The following is a 16,161-nucleotide window of genomic DNA, read 5'->3' on the forward strand; positions in this document are numbered from 1 at the left end:
TTATAGTTTTAGCCCTTACTTTGGGCTAAAATCCATTTTGGGTTAATTTTTATATATGGCGTTAGGTAAGAGTTCACCTTCATTCTTCATATGTGGATATCCAATTTTCCCAGCATTGTTTGTTTAAAAGACTGTCCTTTCCCAATCAAATGGAATTTTTAGGGTTTTCTACATATAAGATTGTGTTTTCTGTGAGTAGATAATCGTATGTCCTCTTTTCCAATTTGGATACCCTTATTTCTTTTTCTTTTTCTTGCCTAAGCTCTGGCTAGCACTTCCAGTGCTGGGTTGAATAGAAGCACGGAGAGTGTGCATCCTCGTCTTGTTCCTGTTCTTAGGGGAAAGCTTTCAGTCTTCTACCATTGAGTATGCTGTTAGCTATGGGATTTTTAAATATGGCCTTTATCATGTTGAGGAAATTACTTTCTTTTCCTAGTTTATTGAGTATTTTTATCATGAAAAACTGTTGGATTGTGTCAAATGCTTTTTCTGCATCAATTGAGATGAGCATGTACTTTTTTCCTTCATTCTCCTTTTTTTTTTTTTTTTTTGAGATAGGGTCTCACTATGTTGTCCAGGCTGGTCTCAAATTCCTGGGCTCAAGCAATTCTCCCACCTCAGCCTCCCAAGTAGCTGAGACAACAGGCGTGTACCACCATTATTTATTCCTTTAATAAGGTGCATTATATTGCTTGACTTTCGTATATTGAACCATCATTGCACTGTAGGAATAAATCCCACTTGGTTATAGTAAATAATCCTTTTAATATGATATTGGATTCAATTTGCTAATATTTTGTTGAGGATTTTTGCATCTATATTCATCAGGTATATTGGTCTGTAATTTTCTTTTCTTGTGATGTCTTTATTGGGCTCTGATATCAGTGTAATGCTGACATCAAATACTGAGTTAGGAAGTGTTCCCTACTTTTTGGTTTTTTGCAAAAGTTTTGAGAAGGATTAGTGTTAATTCTCTTGTAAATGTTTTGGTAGAACTCACCAGTGAAGCCATGTGGTTCTAGGCTTTTTGTTGGGAGGTTGCTGATTACTTATTCAATCATCTTACTAGTTATAGGTCTGTTCAAATTTTCTATTTCTGCTTGTGTCAATTTTGGTACAGTATGTGTTTCTAGGAATATGTCCATTTTATCTAAGTTATCCAGTTTGTTGATGTATAATTGTTCACAGCATTCTCTTAGAATCCTTTTTATTTCTGAAAATAAGTAGTAATGCCTTCAGTTTCATTTCTGATGTTAATAATTTGAGTCCTCTCTTTTTTCCTTAGTCAATCAAGATAAACCTTTGTCAATTTTGTTGATCTTTTCAAAGGACCAACTTTTGGTTTTGTTTATTTTCTCTATGATTTTTCTCTTCCCTATTTTACTTATCTCTGCTCTGATCTTTATTATTTCTCTCCTTCTGCTAGTTTTGGGTTTAATTTGCTTTTATTTTTCTATGTCCTCAAAGTGGGTAATTAGGTTATGATTCAAGAATTCCTTCTTTTTCAGCATATGCATTTACGTAAATTTCCCCCTTAGAATTGCTTTTGTTGTATCCCATAACTTTTGACATGTTGTATTTTCATTTTCATTTGTCTCGAGACATTTTCTAATTTCCCTTATCATTTCTTCTTCTTCTTCTTTTTTTTTTTTTTTTTTTTTTTTGAGACAGAGTCCCACTCTGTTGCCCAGGCTAGAGTGCCGTGGCGTCAGCCTAGCTCACAGCAACCTCCAACTCCTGGGCTCAAGCATCCTCCTGCCTCAGCCTGCCGAGTAGCTGGGACTACAGGCATGCGCCACCGTGCCCGGCTAATTTTTTCTATATATTTTTAGTTGTCCGGTTAATTTCTTTCTATTTTTTAGTAGAGATGGGGTGCTCGCTTTGGCAGCACATATACTAAAATTGGAACGATACAGAGAAGATTAGCATGGCCCCTGTGCAAGGATGACACGCAAATTCGTGAAGCGTTCCATAAAAAAAAAAAAAGAGACGGGGTCTCGCTCTTGCTCAGGCTGGTCTCGAGCCCCTGACCTTGAGTGATCCTCCCGCCTCGGCCTCCCAGAGTGCTGGGATTACAGGCGTGAGCCACCGCGCCCGGCCCATTTCTTCTCTGATTGGTTGTTAAAGAGTGTGTTGTTTAATTTCCACACACTTGTGAAATTTCCAGTTTTCCTTCTGTTATTGATTTCTAGTTTTGTACCATTGTGATCAGAAAAGATGCTTTGAATGATTTTACCCTTTTTATTTATTAAGGCTCGTTTCATGGCCTAATAGCTGGTCTATCCTGGAGAATGTTGACGTGCTCTTCAGAAGAATGTACTCTGCTGTTGCTGGGTGGGGTGTTCTATTATGTCTGTAGGTCTGATTGGTTTGTAGTTCAAATCTTGTATTTTCTTATTGATCTTTCTGGTTGTTCTTTTATTGAAGTGGGGTATTGAAGTATCCCAATATTAGTGTAGAACAATCTATTTCTCCCTTCAATTCTGTAAGTTTTTGTTTCATATATTTTGGGACTCTGTCGTTAGGTGTGTATATGTTTCTAATCATTCTGTCTTCTGGCTGTTTCCTCTTTATCGTTCTATAGTGACCTCCTTTGTCTCTTTAACCTTTTTTGATTTAGTCTATTTTGTCTGATAATATTATAGCTGTCCTAGCTCTTTTTTGTTTACTGTTTGCATGAAATATCTTTTTTCCATCCTTTTACTTTTAGCCTTTGTGTCCTTTGATCTAAAGTAAGCCTCTTGGTCAGGCGCGGTGGCTCACACCTGTAATCCTAGCACTCTGGGAGGCCGAGGCGGGAGGATTGCTCGAGGTCAGGAGTTTGAGACCAGCCTGAGCAAGAGTGAGACCCCGTCTCTATTAAAAATAGCAAAATTAGCTGGGCATGGTGGCACGCCCTTGTAGTCCCAGCTACTCGGGAGTCTGTGGCAAAAGGATCCCTTGAGCCCAGGAGTTTGAGGCTGCAGGGAGCTGTGATCACACCACTGCACTCTAGCCCAGGCAACAGAGCGAGACCCTGTCTCAAAAAAGAAAATAAAAGAAAAAAAGAATAAAGCAAGTGTCTTATAGATAGCATATAGATAATCCCATGGGTTTTTTTGTTTATCCAATCTGCCAGTTTCTGCTTTTTAATAGCAGAATTTAGTTCATTTACATTTAATATTATTACCAATAAAGATTTACTTCTGCTATTTATTTATTTGTTTTGTGTATGTCTTATATGTTTTTGGTTCTTCAATTCCTCCATTTTTGCATTTAGTTGACTTTTTGGGTAGTATATCATTTTGAGTCCCGTTTTCTTTTCTTTTCTGTATATTTTTTAGTTATTTTCTTATTGGTTATCTTGGAGATTACAATTGACAACCTAAATTTACAACACCCGGTTTGAATAATACCAACTTAGTTTCAATAGGATACAAAAACTCTGCTCCTATACATCTGTATCCCTTCCCCTTTATATTGTTACTGTTGCATATTACATCTTCCTGCATTGTAAGACCATTAACGTAGGTTTGTAATCATTGTTTTATGGATTGCCTATTAAATCACATAGGAAAAAGTAGGAGTTACAAACCGTACCAAAAATACGACAATTCTGGCTTTTATATTTTCTTAAGTAGTTACCTTTACCAATGTTTTAAATTATTTCTGATGGCTTTAAGGTACTGTCCAGTACACTTTCATTTCAGTCTGAAAGATCCCGGTGTAAGCATTTCTCGTGGGGCGGATCTACCGCTCACGCACTCCTCAGAGTTTATCTGGAAATGCCTTACTTTGTCCTTCGTTATTGAAAGGTAGTTTTGCAGCGTGTACAATTCCTGTTTGATTGTTTGTTTTCTATCAGGACTTTAAGTGTATCATCCTGCTCCATTTGGGCCCCTGTGGTCTCTGAGGCGAAATCAGCCATGAGTGTCACCGAGGGTCCCTCGGGCCTGACAAGTTGCTACTCTCTCTCTCTCGCTGCTTTCGCAGTTCTCTCTTTGTTCGTGGGTTTCCATGGTTTTACTGTAATGTGTCTTGGTGCAGATTTCTTTGAGCTTTTCCTGCTTGGAGTTTGTCAAGCTTTTTGAATGTGTATATTGGCATGTTTCCCTTAGATCTGGGAAATTTTGGAAATTATTTCTTCAAACGTTTTTTTCTGTCCTTTTCGTCCTTCTCCTTCTGGAACTCCTCTAAGTGCGTATTGGTGCATTCCGTGGGGTCCCGCAGGTCCCTCGGCTCTGCTCAGTTTCCCTGAGTCTTCTTAAATTTTTGCCCCACAGTTATTTTAATTGTCTTTTTAAGTTCACTGATCCTTTATTTTGCTTACTTAAATTTGCTGACAGATTCCTTCAGTGAGTTTTCATTTCAGTTATTGGAAATTTCAGTTCCAGAATGAGTTTGGTTCCTTTAAGAAAAAATAGGCTATTTTTAGAGCAATTTTAGGGTCACAGAAAAATTGAGCAAAAGCACAGAGTTCCCAGATGGCCCTGCCCTCCCACTGTCAAGGTCCCCGCCAGAGGGAATAGCTGTTACAGTCAATGAACCTGCACCGACACGGCATTGTCACCCGAAGTGCATCGATGACGCTGGAGCTCACGCTTGGTGCTGTTCATGCTATGGGTTTGGACCCATGTATGTTGAAACGTGTCCACGAATGCATCATACAGAGCGGTTTCCCTGCCATAAAAATCCTCTGTGCTCTGCCTGTTCATCCCTCCCTTCCCGTGACCTCTGGTCACCACGGATCTTTTTAGTATTTCCCTAGTTGTGACTTTTCCAGAATGTCAGAGTTGGAATCATACAGCAGACTTGAGCTTTGTTTCTCTCAGTAATACGCATTTCACGTCACTCCATGTCTCCTCATGGCTTGAGAGCTCATTATTTTTAACATCGAATAATATTATTTTGTTTGTATGTACCACAATTTATTTATACACTCACCTACTGAAGGATACTTTTGGGTTTTTTAAATTCTTTTTAATTTTTTAATTTTTTAAATTTATTTTTATTTTTGTAAACTTTTTTTGTTGTTGTTTCCTGAGACAGTGTCTCACTCTGTCACCCAGGCTGGAGTGCAGTGGCATCATCACAGCTCACTGCATCCTTAAACTCCTGGGCTCAACTGAGACCTGCCTCAGCCTCCTGAGTGGCTGGGACTACAGGTGACCATTGCCACGCCCACTAATTTTTTCTGTTCGTTTGTTTGTAGAGATGGGGTCTTGCTACGTTGCTCAGGCTGGTCTCAAGCGATCCTCCTGCCTTGGCCTCCGCAAGTGCAGGGATTACAGTCATGCGCCATTGTGCCCGGCCTGAAGGACATTTTTGTTGCTTCCAAGTTTTGGTTCCTTTTTTATAACTTCCATCTCTTTATTCATATTCTCATTTTGTTCATACACTATTTTCCTGATTTCCTTTCGTTCTTTGTCTATGGTTTCCTTTAGTTCACTGAACATATTTAAGACAAATCTTTTCTTTTTTTTTCTTTTTTTTTTCCGACAAATCTTGATTTAACATCTTTGACTAATAATTCCAATGTGTAGGCTTAGAAATGGTTTCTGTCACGTCCTTTATTTCCCATGAATGTGCCACAGTTGCTGCTGCTTTGCATATTCTGTAATTTTTTTTGAGTCCGGGCCCTGTTGAGTGCTGTGTCGGGGTGACTCCGGAGGTCGAATTCTACTGCCCTCCGGGGATCGCTGCATCTTGCTGGCCAAGGCCTGGAGCATCTCTTTATGACCTTTCCAAATTTTATTTTTAAACTTCAATTTTTTCCAAATTTTATTCTTATTTTTGCACAGTATATATTTCTTGTTGTGTGTGGTCACTAAAGTTTCTGTTCTTTTGTCTCTGCCGTCAGCCAGTGAGCTGGCACAGATTGCCACTGCCTCTTGAAAGCCCCTAAAAGCCACTCCAGCCGTTTCGGGTGGGAACAATGGCTGTTGTCTTCCACGCCGGCTCCTCAGTGACCAACAGCCACAGTCAGCAGACAGAACCACGGCCCCCACATTTGGAGGACAAAGTCCTTCCTGGCCACCCTGGCTCCAGAAGCTGCACCAGGAACTCGGGCAGCTGTCCCCACTGCAGCCTGCCTGGGGCTCAGGACCTGGGAATGGTAGCCAATGTCACGCAAAAGGCTGAAATTTGCCGTGAGGCTCTGCCCTGGACAACTCCAGAGTTCCAGAATAGTCGCTTCACATGAGTGCTGCTGGAGCTTCCTCGTCCCCGTCTTCCCTGCTGTCGCCGTCCTCACATCCCAGTGCGGCGTTGGGAGACCCCGGCTCCCTACCTGGCACCTTTTATGGGGGACCTGCTTGTTCTGAAGGAGGGTCGAGAATGTCTCCGGTGCCCCCTGGCGCACCTCAGTCTCTGATGCTCCCGAGTGTCACGATGACGCACCCTGTTTGTGGGAATTTACGGCACTGGACACGAGGTCGGCCCTTTGCGTGTGGAACCTCATGTCCTTCGAATCATTGTTCATCCTTTGAACCTCCTGAACGGATTCCCAAATTTCATATCGTTTGTCTCCTGTTTTCTGGGAAATTTCTTCAATTACATCTTCCAGCCCTTCTATCAATGTTTTTACTCTGGCTGTTATATTTTTAAGATCTAATAATTTTAATTTGTTCTATGAATAGTCTTTACAAATGGCCCACTGTTATGTTTCATGAATGCAAAATCCTCTCTCATGTTTCTGGAGATACCGGCTGTTGCTGCCGTGTGGTGTGAGTTCTCTTTCCTGCTGGGGCTGCGCCTCAAAGCCGGTGGCCCTCGACTGTGGGTTCACAACTGGGACGGCGGCTGGCAGCTGACTGTGCGTTCTGGGTGGTTGATGTGGACACTTTGTAGGGACTGTGTGATCAGGGACTTGGCCATTTTCTGGAGAGAATCTCCCGCTTGGCCAGTGCCTCCAGGTCTTTTCCTTTGGATCCATTTCCCCAGAGCAGAGTCTTCTGACTTCCTGCCAGTTGTAGGGTGGAGAGGGAGGCGTTTCTAGAAACCCTAGCTGCGGCACTTCTTAGGCCGAGGCAGGGGTGAGTAGGGAGAGGGAGACTGACTTCGGGAGGAAGATTCTCACCCAGTCACCCGATTGCCAGGAAGGACCTCGCTGCTGCCCTCGGCTCTGCCTGGGGAGACCCCAGTCTTATGCTGGGTGAGCAAGGGGCTGCGCCTGCCTGGGAATGGGACCTGCTGGGGTCAGGCCCTTGTTATTTATGTGAGTTTCCACAGCGTCACGCCCCCTGCCAGGCCCTCCTGTCAGAGACACCTGGTGCGTCAGTTTTGGACCCTTGCTGGAGTTCTGTGGCCCAAAACGGCTTCCGTGCTCCGTGGGCACGAAAGTGGAGAGAGCTGGACCTGCATCCGGGCATTTCAGTCCTGCCATCTTCCAGAGTGCTCTGACACCTGGTCCTTGCTGTAGAAACTCCTGCCATTCGCTGTATCTTTGAGGACAAATGTGCTACCGTCGGGGGGAGGGAAGACGAGCCCACGCGTTTGAGCTGCCGTGTTAAGCAGGAGGCCACTGGGCTCTTCTCAGTCTGCTCTCATTAACGAATAAAGAAATGCCTTGCAAAATGCGTAAACGGAGAACTTGCTGGGGGAAGCGTATGTCACGACATCAGACCACATTGTAGCGGAGGTGATGCTTCACTCCGCGGAGACTCGCAGTTCGAAAACGATTGCGCAGACCGCGTGGGCGCGGGCAGTCTCAGCCCAGACGCAGAAGGCCCAGACAGGCGGTGTTAGCCGGTAGCAACGAGTCCCGACAGCAGCTAGCTCTGACAGTGCTACCGGACGGCAGGGGCCCCGGGGAGTGCAGGAAATGTTCTAGATCTCCGCGCGGGCTGTAAAGACACAGGTGTGTACACGTGTAAAATTTCACCAGGCTGCATCCTTAGGATCTGTGCGCTTTACACTCATCATTGTGCATGTTTCATAGCTCAGTAAAAAAGGAAAAGGGAAGGAAATTGACATTTATTGAGTCCTTGCTGTGTGAGCTCACTGACTAGGTCTGCTTTTTAAAAATTCATCCATTTAATGAGCTCCTACCCTGGCCTAAGCACTGGCAGGTTCTGAGGACCTGGCAGTGAACACAGCTAGGCAGAGTTCCTGCCCTGTGATGCACACAGTGAGTTCAGGGGACACCAAACAGCCACACATGTAGAAGGAAGGTGACCACAGTGGCAAGTAAAAGGTGTTGTGAGTGTATAGGACAAGGGCCGGGCCCTGGTCTGGGGGGAGGGTCAGAAAGGTTTCCTTGAGGAACTAAAGTTTAAACACGATCTCCAGGATGAGGAGGAAATAACCAGCAGGGGGTGAGGAGTGGGGCAGAAGAGCATTTTCTGCGAAGGGAAAGCACGTGAGAAGGTCCTGTGGTAGGAGGGCATAGAGCAGGCCTGAGCTTGGCACTGCTGATTGGGGGAAGCAGCCCTCAGAACCACCACTTCACAGATGGGGAAACTGAGGCTCAGAGAGGAGGCTGCCCCAGATTGCCCAGTGAGCACAACTGGGGTTGGAAGCCAGCTTTGTCTGGCTCCCCTCTGCCTGCTGAGACAAGGATGTCTGTGGGGTGTGAGCAGGAGAGATTGCTGGGTTCCAGTCAAGAACAGGAGGCCAGGCGGTGGCTCCTGCCCACGGCCCTCACGCTGCTGGTCTCTTAGCTTCACAGGGCCTGCGGACGGGGGTGGCTATGGGACACTGCCCCGAAGAGCAGTACTGGGACCCCCTGCTGCGCGGCTGCATCTCCTGCAAATCTACCTGCAACCATCGGAACCAGCGCACCTGCGCAGCCTTCTGCAGTGAGTTCTGGGGCCTGAGCCCAGGGGACGGCTGGTAACCCTCCCCCGGAACCCCGTCTGGCCCCCTGCAGTCAGGTAGCTGAGGAGGGGGTGGTGCAAGGTGTACAATGTGGCCTCTTCACTCCTCCATCCTTCTGCTCTGGCCACACTGCCTCCTTTCAGTTTCTTGAACATGCTGCGTCCTTTCCTGCCTCCGGCCCTTTGCACATGCTGCTCCCTCTGCCTGGAATGCATTTCCCCAGCTCCCTCCTCCCCAGTCTGCAGGTCTCAGCCCAGTGTCGGAGGTCGTCTCTGACTACCCGGTAGAAATTGGGCCCTCCTTTGCCACGGTTGTTGCTTTCTTTTGAAACTTTTTATTATAGAAATTATCAAACATATACATAGAGAGGGTAGCACAGTAAACCCCATGTACATCAGCTTCAAAAATCATAATAATTGGCTGGGCATGGTGGCTCATGCCTGTAATCCCAGCACTCTGGGAGGCTGAAGCGGGCGGATCATTTGAGCTCAGGAGTTCGAGACCAGCCTGAGCAGGAGCGAGACCCTATCTCTACTTAAAAAAAAATAATAATAGATGGACAACTAAAAATATATAGAAAAAATTAGCCGGGCATGGTGGCACATGCCTGTAGTCCCACCTACTCGGGAGGCTGAGGCAGTAGGATCACTTGAGCCCATGAGTTTGAGGTTGCTGTGAATTAGGCTGACGCCACGGCACTCTAGCCCGGGTGACAGAGTGAGATTCTGTCTCAAAAAAAAAATAAAAAGAAATGCACTTTTGTAGAATCTATAGGTCAAAGAAGAAATAATGAAAAATAAAAACATTTTGAAGTAAATATAGGAAAAATACTACATATCAAACTGTGTGTAATGCAGCTGAAACAGTACTTAGAGGACAATGCATAGCCTTCAATTTGTACCTTGTGAGAGGTCTTAGCTTGCTCTGGGATTGCTTTTTGGGAATCGGACTATGATTTTTTTTTTTTTTTTTTTTTACTTTGATGTCCTTTGAGACCAGACCCAGAGTTCCTGCAGATCTCTGTCATCCAATAGCACCACTTGTTTCTGTCTCAGAGTCACTCAGCTGCCGCAAGGAGCAGGGCAAGTACTATGACCATCTCCTGAGGGACTGCATCAGCTGCATCTCCACCTGTGGACAGCACCCCAAGCAGTGTGCGTACTTCTGTGAGAGCAAGCTCAGGAGCAGAGTGAACCTCCCACCAGAGCTCAGGAGACAGCAGAGTGAGGAGGCTGAAACCAGGTCAGACAACTCGGGAAGGTACCGGGCATCAGAGCACAGAGGCTTGGAGGCAGGTCCAGGTAAGCCATCTGAGGTTGGCCTGTGTGGTGTCACACGGGGTCAGAGTGGGTAGGAGGCCAGGCACAGGCCTGCGTAAGATCCTGCAATATAGGAAGTGCAGGGTCCAGGCAAACAGCCAGAAGCCAGGGGTGTTGAGCTGGGCGTCTGCTAAGTGCCAGGTGTTAGAAAACTCATTAAACCTCCCAGCAAACACCTTCTGGCTCACCTGCTCTGTGGCACCAGAAAGGATGGGAGGGGGTGCCGTGTGGATCCTTAAACACTTGAGATGACGTTTGCGCTGCTCTTGGCCTGTCCCTGGCTGTGGTTCTCAGGGGGCTGGCTGGTTGGTTTCTATTGCCTGCTGTGACTTTCCTCGTGATAATGTCACTTCCATGAGGCCAGGCCTCAGTTCCACTGCACCAAGGGGCGGGGCTTGTGCTCCTGGTGACGGAGGTTCTGCTGGGTCAGCCTGTCCTCTCTTACTCCTATTTGCTCTCCTGCCAGTTAGCTGTTGCTGCATAACAGACTGTCCTCGAACTCGGTGGCTTATGCTTGCTCAGGAGTCAGTTGGGCTGGGGTCAGCTCTGCTTGGCTGGCTTGCCGGCGGCTGTGCTCCTTGGGTGCCCTCCTCCTCCTGGGACCGGCGTGCTGGCCACGTCTGTCCTCCTGACGACGGCAGGAGTGGAAGAGGCAGGAACACACAAGGCCTCTTGCCCCCTAGGCTGGGACCCACATCACCAGGCTGCATGCTGTTGCTCAAACAAGCCACAAAGCCACCAGATTCCCGGGAGGGACACGGAAGGCGCGTTTTGGGAGGGGAGCGGCAGACAGCCGGCAGCCATGGTGAGCCTGTGGCCGGGTTTAGTCTGGCGCAGCCTCTCTCGCGGGAGGAGCTGCCGGTGCAGCTGCGTGCGAGCGGTGGCCAGCGCAGCCCCCGTCCGGGACCTGCATGCCTCCCCTGCATTCCGAGATGCATCTGATTTTCCCACCAACCCTGCAGCCTGTCCCACCTCCCACGCAACAGATTTCCCTTCAGGTCAGACCTGCCACTTCACAGCTTAGGAAACTGAGTCTCAAAATTCGGGGTAACTTGCTGAGAGCCATGTCACAAGTGCCCGGCTGGGCTGGGATTCGAGCAGGCGGGCAAGGAAGCGCCCGGGCACAGCCCCGCAGGCCCACGACTGACACCTGTGTCGGGGGAGGGGAATAGCCCTAGAAGTGAAACTGACACGTCAGCAGGAATCAGGAAGGTATGTGTTAAATGGTGGTAGATGGTTCCAAATGGCCCCACCAACAATGTGTGAGGTGCCTGTTTTCCTACTCCCTGTGTGACAGGTAGAAAGTGATATTTTTGGTAGTTATAATTTGCATTTCTCTTCTTAAGCCAGGAGCTTCGACAGGCATGTCTGAGGGACAGGCCTTCAGGCAGGAACCCTTTTTGCATTTCCCGCAGGACGCCTCAGATCGCTGGGCAGAGGGGGATGAGAAGCTGGGACAGGTTCTTAACGCCACCCACCCAAAACTTGGTGCCCTAAAAATAACCACGTCATTCTCTCTCGCGGTCCTGTGGGGGCTGAGCTCAGCAGCGTGGGTCTTCTGCCGGTCCCCCTCGGGCTCTCGAGTGCGGTCACGGGCAGATGGTGCCGGGATGGAGCCGCTGCACACTCGACCGCCATGCGGGGCGGCCTCGCTCCTCCCTGTCTGGTCTCGGGGCCTGTCCCTCTCCACCGGCCTCTCCAGCCAGACTTCGCACCTGGTGGCTCAGGGCTCCAAGGGAGCACATGCCGAGCCGCCGGGCCTTCCGAAGGCCTAGCAGGACCAGGACTGGTGCAGCTGCACCTCCACAGCCTTAACTGCATAAAACGAGTCCCCGCCCAGCCCAGATTTGAACAGAGGGGGGTCCACAGGGCGTGATGTCAGGTGGCCGTGCTCTGGGAGCCATCCCCACCCCCACAAGCTCAGAGTGTGGTCTGGGTGTTGAAAACCTTTGAAATACTCCTAGAATCAACGCGGCAATTCATTTTCTCTCAGTAAAAGGCTCATAGCCGGGCATTCTGTGCTGGGCCAGCGTCTGCCCTGCTGATCCAGCCAGTACGATGTTTTCTTTTGATTCCAGAGGTGAGTGGGAGCAGGTGGGCCTCTGTATCACCAGGTTTACAGGTCCTGAGACCCACAGGGCCAGCGTGCGGTGCCTGCATGATGGGGGGTCTTTGTGTCCCTCCTCCATGGCCCCTCTGAGCTGCAAGTGTGGCACCACCAGCTTGGAGTGTGGCCCAAGCTCACCCGGGCTCCCGTCTCCCTTCTGTAGACATCAGGGTGACACCAATGACCCTTAAGAAGAGTCCTGCCAGCCCCGTCACTTTGTAAAACTCCCAAATCCAGGAGCATGTGAGGAGGCGGGGCAGTACCTGCCTGTGCCCTCTGTGTGGCCTGCTGGCCTAGAGCACTGCCCTGGGAACCGGCTAGACCTGCTTCCCGGGTGCAGGTCTGAGGCTGGGAGCAATGTGACTTAGGGACTCAGTTTTCCTATCTGCAAAATGGAGCGAGAAATGGTAGGGGTGCTGTGGAAAACAGTCTAGCAGTTCCTCAAATAGTGAAACAGACACGTATCCTAGGACCCAGCCGTCCGACTCCTGGGTGTGCACGCCAGTGTCACTCACAGTAGCCAGGAAGTGGAACCGCGCAAGTGCCCATCAGCTTGAACAGGACGTGTCTGTCCACACAAGGGACTACTGTTTGACCATAAAAAGGAACAAAGTTCTGACACAAGGTACTACAGGGGCGAACCTTGAAAACATCACTCTGAAGGAAAGAAGCCAGATACAGCAGAAGGCCACGTGCTTTATGATTCCATTGGCAGGAGATGTCCAGAACAGGCACATCCAGAGTCAGAGTGCAGAGGAGTGGCCGCCCGGGGCTGCAGCTGCTGAGGGGACAGGGTTTCTGTTTACAGGATAGCAACGGGCTTAAAGTATGTAGTGGTGATGGTTTCACAACCTTGTGAATATGCTAAAAACTGCGAATTGTACACCTTATAATGGTGAATTTGATGGTACAGGGATTGTATCTCAATTTTTTTTTTTTTTTTTTGAGATAGAGTCTCGCTCTGTTGCCTGGGTTAGAGTGAGTGCCATGGCGTCAGCCTAGCTCACAGCAACCTCAAATTCCTGGGTTCAAGGAATCCTCCTGCCTCAGCCTCCCAAGTAGCTGGGACTACAGGCATGTGCCACCATGCCTGGCTAATTTTTTCTATATATTTTTTTAGTTGTCCAGCTAATTTGTATTTTTTTTGGTAGAGACGGGGTCTCGCTCTTGCTCAGGCTGGTCTTGAACTCCTGACCTCAAGCAATCCTCCCGTCTCGGCCTCCCAGAGTGCTAGGATTACAGGCGTGAGCCACCACACCCAGCCTCAATTTTTTTTAATGGAGGTAATCAGTCTTCCCTCAGGCCAGGAGGATCAAGGAAGATCCTGTATGGGAAGTGCCTGGCACACAGCCAGGGCTCGCTAAGTGCCCACGTCATGAGTACATTTTCTTAAATCTGGCTTATCTGTCCTTCCACCCCAGGGCCTAGGGGATGCCCAATTCCAGGGACCAAGAAGAGCCTGGGATAAGGGGAAATTTCAAGGGAGGGTTTTGAGTCTTCCTCTGGCATCTCAACCTGGAGGCTCAAGTCCTGAGACATGGAGTGGCCAGATGCCCATGTCCTCAGGGCCCTCCTGGTTGACACTTGCTGACATTAGGAATTTCACCCATCCTAGTCTCAAAGTCCAGTCAGCCCTCTGTATCCATGAGTTCTGCCTTGTGGATTCAACCAACAGCAGATCAAAAATATTTAGGGAAAACAGTGGATGGTTGCATCTGCACTACATGTACACTTTTTTCCTTGTCATTCCCTAAAAAACACAGAACAACCATTCATACAGCACTTGCGTTGTATTAGGTATCATAAATAATCTAGAGGTGATTTAATGTATATGGGAGGATTTCATGGGTTATATGCAAATATTAGGCCATTTGAGCATCTGTGGATTTTGCTATCCGAAGGAAGTCCTGGAACCAATTCCCCATGGAGTCAGTCAGAGGGACGGTGGTTTACGCTCACCCAGGATGGCGTCTCCTTGGAGGAAGGGCCCAGTTCAAGACAGACAGGGACATCCTTCCTGGACTACTGTCCCTTCCTTGGTCCATTCGCTCATCGGTCCACTTCTGGCACTGTCCCAATCTGCATCCCCAGCAAGTGGGGACAACAAAAAGGACCAGCTTGAGCTGTCCAGCTTGGAGGTCTTGGAAGAAGTTGCCGCCAGTATGGAGTAGAGGGGGTCGGTTTCCCTAGGAGCCAGAGAGCTCTGTCAGGAAGAGGTCCCCACCTAGCCATGACCCCCAGCAGGGGCTGGCCACGTGGCTGGCTTGGGTCATGAAAAGGGAGCCCGTGGGGTGGCGGAGGGAGCGCAGCCCCCCACTCAGGGTCTCCCCGCTGTGTTGCAGCTGCCCCGGGGCCCAAGCTGAGTGCAGACCAGCTGGCGCTGGTGTACAGCACGCTGGGGCTCTGCCTGTGCGCCATCCTCTGCTGCTTCCTCCTGGCCATGGCCTGCTTCCTCAAGAGGAGGGACCAGTGCTCCTGCCAGCCCCCCGCAGGGCCCTGTGGGTCCCCGGCCAAGTCTTCGCAGGGTGAGTGCACGAAAGTGGGGTCCTCGCCCTTCTCACTGCGTGGGTGACAAGGCCGAGCCATTCTGCGGTCCTGTCACTGGCCCTGCTTCTAAATGCAGCGAATCTCGGGAGAGGTCTGGGGCGCCTGCCTGCAGCAGTGGTTCTGTCTTAGTGAGAAAAGGAAAAAGTGAAGCCACCTGGGCAAGAAGGGACCGGGCTGGCAGGGCCTGGGGGTTCCCAGGACGCAGGGCTCCCAAGACTGAGACCAGGAGCGCGGCAGGAGGTCCCGCTGGGGGTCGTGGCTGGTTGCGGGCGCGGGCGGAGGTGACAGCCACGGTTCGCCAGCCTGCCCCGCACAGGCTCCCGCCGGCCCCGAACCCGGAGGCCGCCCCAGCTCCCGGCCGGCGGGACTTCCGGAGCCGGGGCGGGGCCCTTCTGGGCCGGGGCGGGACTTCCGGGGGCGGGGCCGGGCCGACGCTTTCCTCTCTCGCCTGCGCAGATCACGCGACGGAGGCCGGCAGCTCCTTGGACGCGCCGCCGGAGCCGGTGGAGACGTGCAGCTTCTGCTTCCCCGAGCGCAGGGCGCCCACCCAGGAGAGCGCGGGCGCGCCCGGGACCGCCGTCCTCGCCGGGACTGCGGCCCTGCAGCCCTGCGCGCGCGCCTCCGACGGCTGCCTCGGCGTCGTGCGCGCGCCCGCCCAGGAGGGGGGCCCGGGCGCGTGATGGGGAGATGAGCGGGGAGAGAGGCCGGGAGAGCGACATCGGGGGTGGAGACGGACGGAGGGAGACGGTGGACGGGCGGGGAGACACGGGCAGCGGACGGAGGGGAGAGGTGCCGGAGGAGGCCGGGTCTCTGCATCCCAGTTCGCAGTGCAAACTGTAGGTCGCCATCACCCAACTACACATGCAATACATGCAATAAAGTAGCCCCCAAGAACCCCTTTTTTTGTAAAATAAAACCTTTGAGGTTGCCCTTCTTCATTGCACTTTGGCTGTGTCTGCGGACGAACCGAGACGGCCCTCCTGTCACCCCCCTGGGCTCAAGGCTCCGACACATGCTGCTACCTCGCTCCGCTCAGGACCCACCATGCCGACCACCTCTCCCGGCTCCGGGGGAAGTTCGCGAGCTTGGGTTGGGCAGCAAGTGCAGCTTGGCCTTTCCGTCCCCCTTCACGTAAGGGGGGGAGCAGAGCGCAGAACGGTGGGCAGGAAGGCCCCTGTGCGAACACCAGGAGGATGAGGTGCTCGACTCGTCTTCGTTTGTCTCACGCAGATGCCCTTCCCTGCCTCTTCCTGGCACGAAGCACACGGTGTGGGTGTCTGTGTCTGTGTCTGTGTGTGTCTCGCGGACGTGGAGTAGACGGGAAGGGAGTTCACCCTGCATCCCCCCCCCAGATTATCTTGCACACCTGCACACACCGAAGGGCCACGTAGC

General features: G+C 50.1%; 1 protein-coding gene and 1 non-coding gene across 2 annotated transcripts; both read left to right on the top strand.

Annotated features, from left to right (window-relative positions):
• Positions 1 to 1,872: 1,872 nt before the first annotated feature.
• Positions 1,873 to 1,979, top strand: LOC138392692 (U6 spliceosomal RNA). The gene has a single exon (XR_011234978.1). It is a non-coding gene; the product is annotated as a U6 spliceosomal RNA (small nuclear RNA).
• A 3,935-nt stretch (positions 1,980 to 5,914) lies between these two features.
• Positions 5,915 to 15,449, top strand: TNFRSF13B (TNF receptor superfamily member 13B). The gene is made up of 5 exons (XM_069482206.1): positions 5,915 to 6,128; positions 8,640 to 8,777; positions 9,852 to 10,097; positions 14,565 to 14,747; positions 15,226 to 15,449. The coding sequence occupies exons 1-5, from the start codon at positions 5,915 to 5,917 to the stop codon at positions 15,447 to 15,449; spliced, it is 1,005 nt and encodes a 334-aa protein (XP_069338307.1).
• Positions 15,450 to 16,161: the final 712 nt, after the last annotated feature.

The sequence above is a fragment of the Eulemur rufifrons genome, chromosome 9 (genome assembly GCF_041146395.1).
Source record: "Eulemur rufifrons isolate Redbay chromosome 9, OSU_ERuf_1, whole genome shotgun sequence".
In the NCBI taxonomy this organism is placed as follows: domain Eukaryota; kingdom Metazoa; phylum Chordata; class Mammalia; order Primates; family Lemuridae; genus Eulemur; species Eulemur rufifrons.

Bases quoted from the DNA above. Each gene is read 5' to 3' on its own strand.
- TNFRSF13B (XM_069482206.1), top strand. From the start codon at position 5,915: ATGGCTGTTGTCTTCCACGCCGGCTCCTCAGTGACCAACAGCCACAGT. The intron at 6,129-8,639 runs GTGAGGCTCTGC...CTGGTCTCTTAG, and splicing joins GCAAAAGGCTGAAATTTGCC to CTTCACAGGGCCTGCGGACG. The intron at 14,748-15,225 runs GTGAGTGCACGA...TCGCCTGCGCAG, and splicing joins CCCGGCCAAGTCTTCGCAGG to ATCACGCGACGGAGGCCGGC.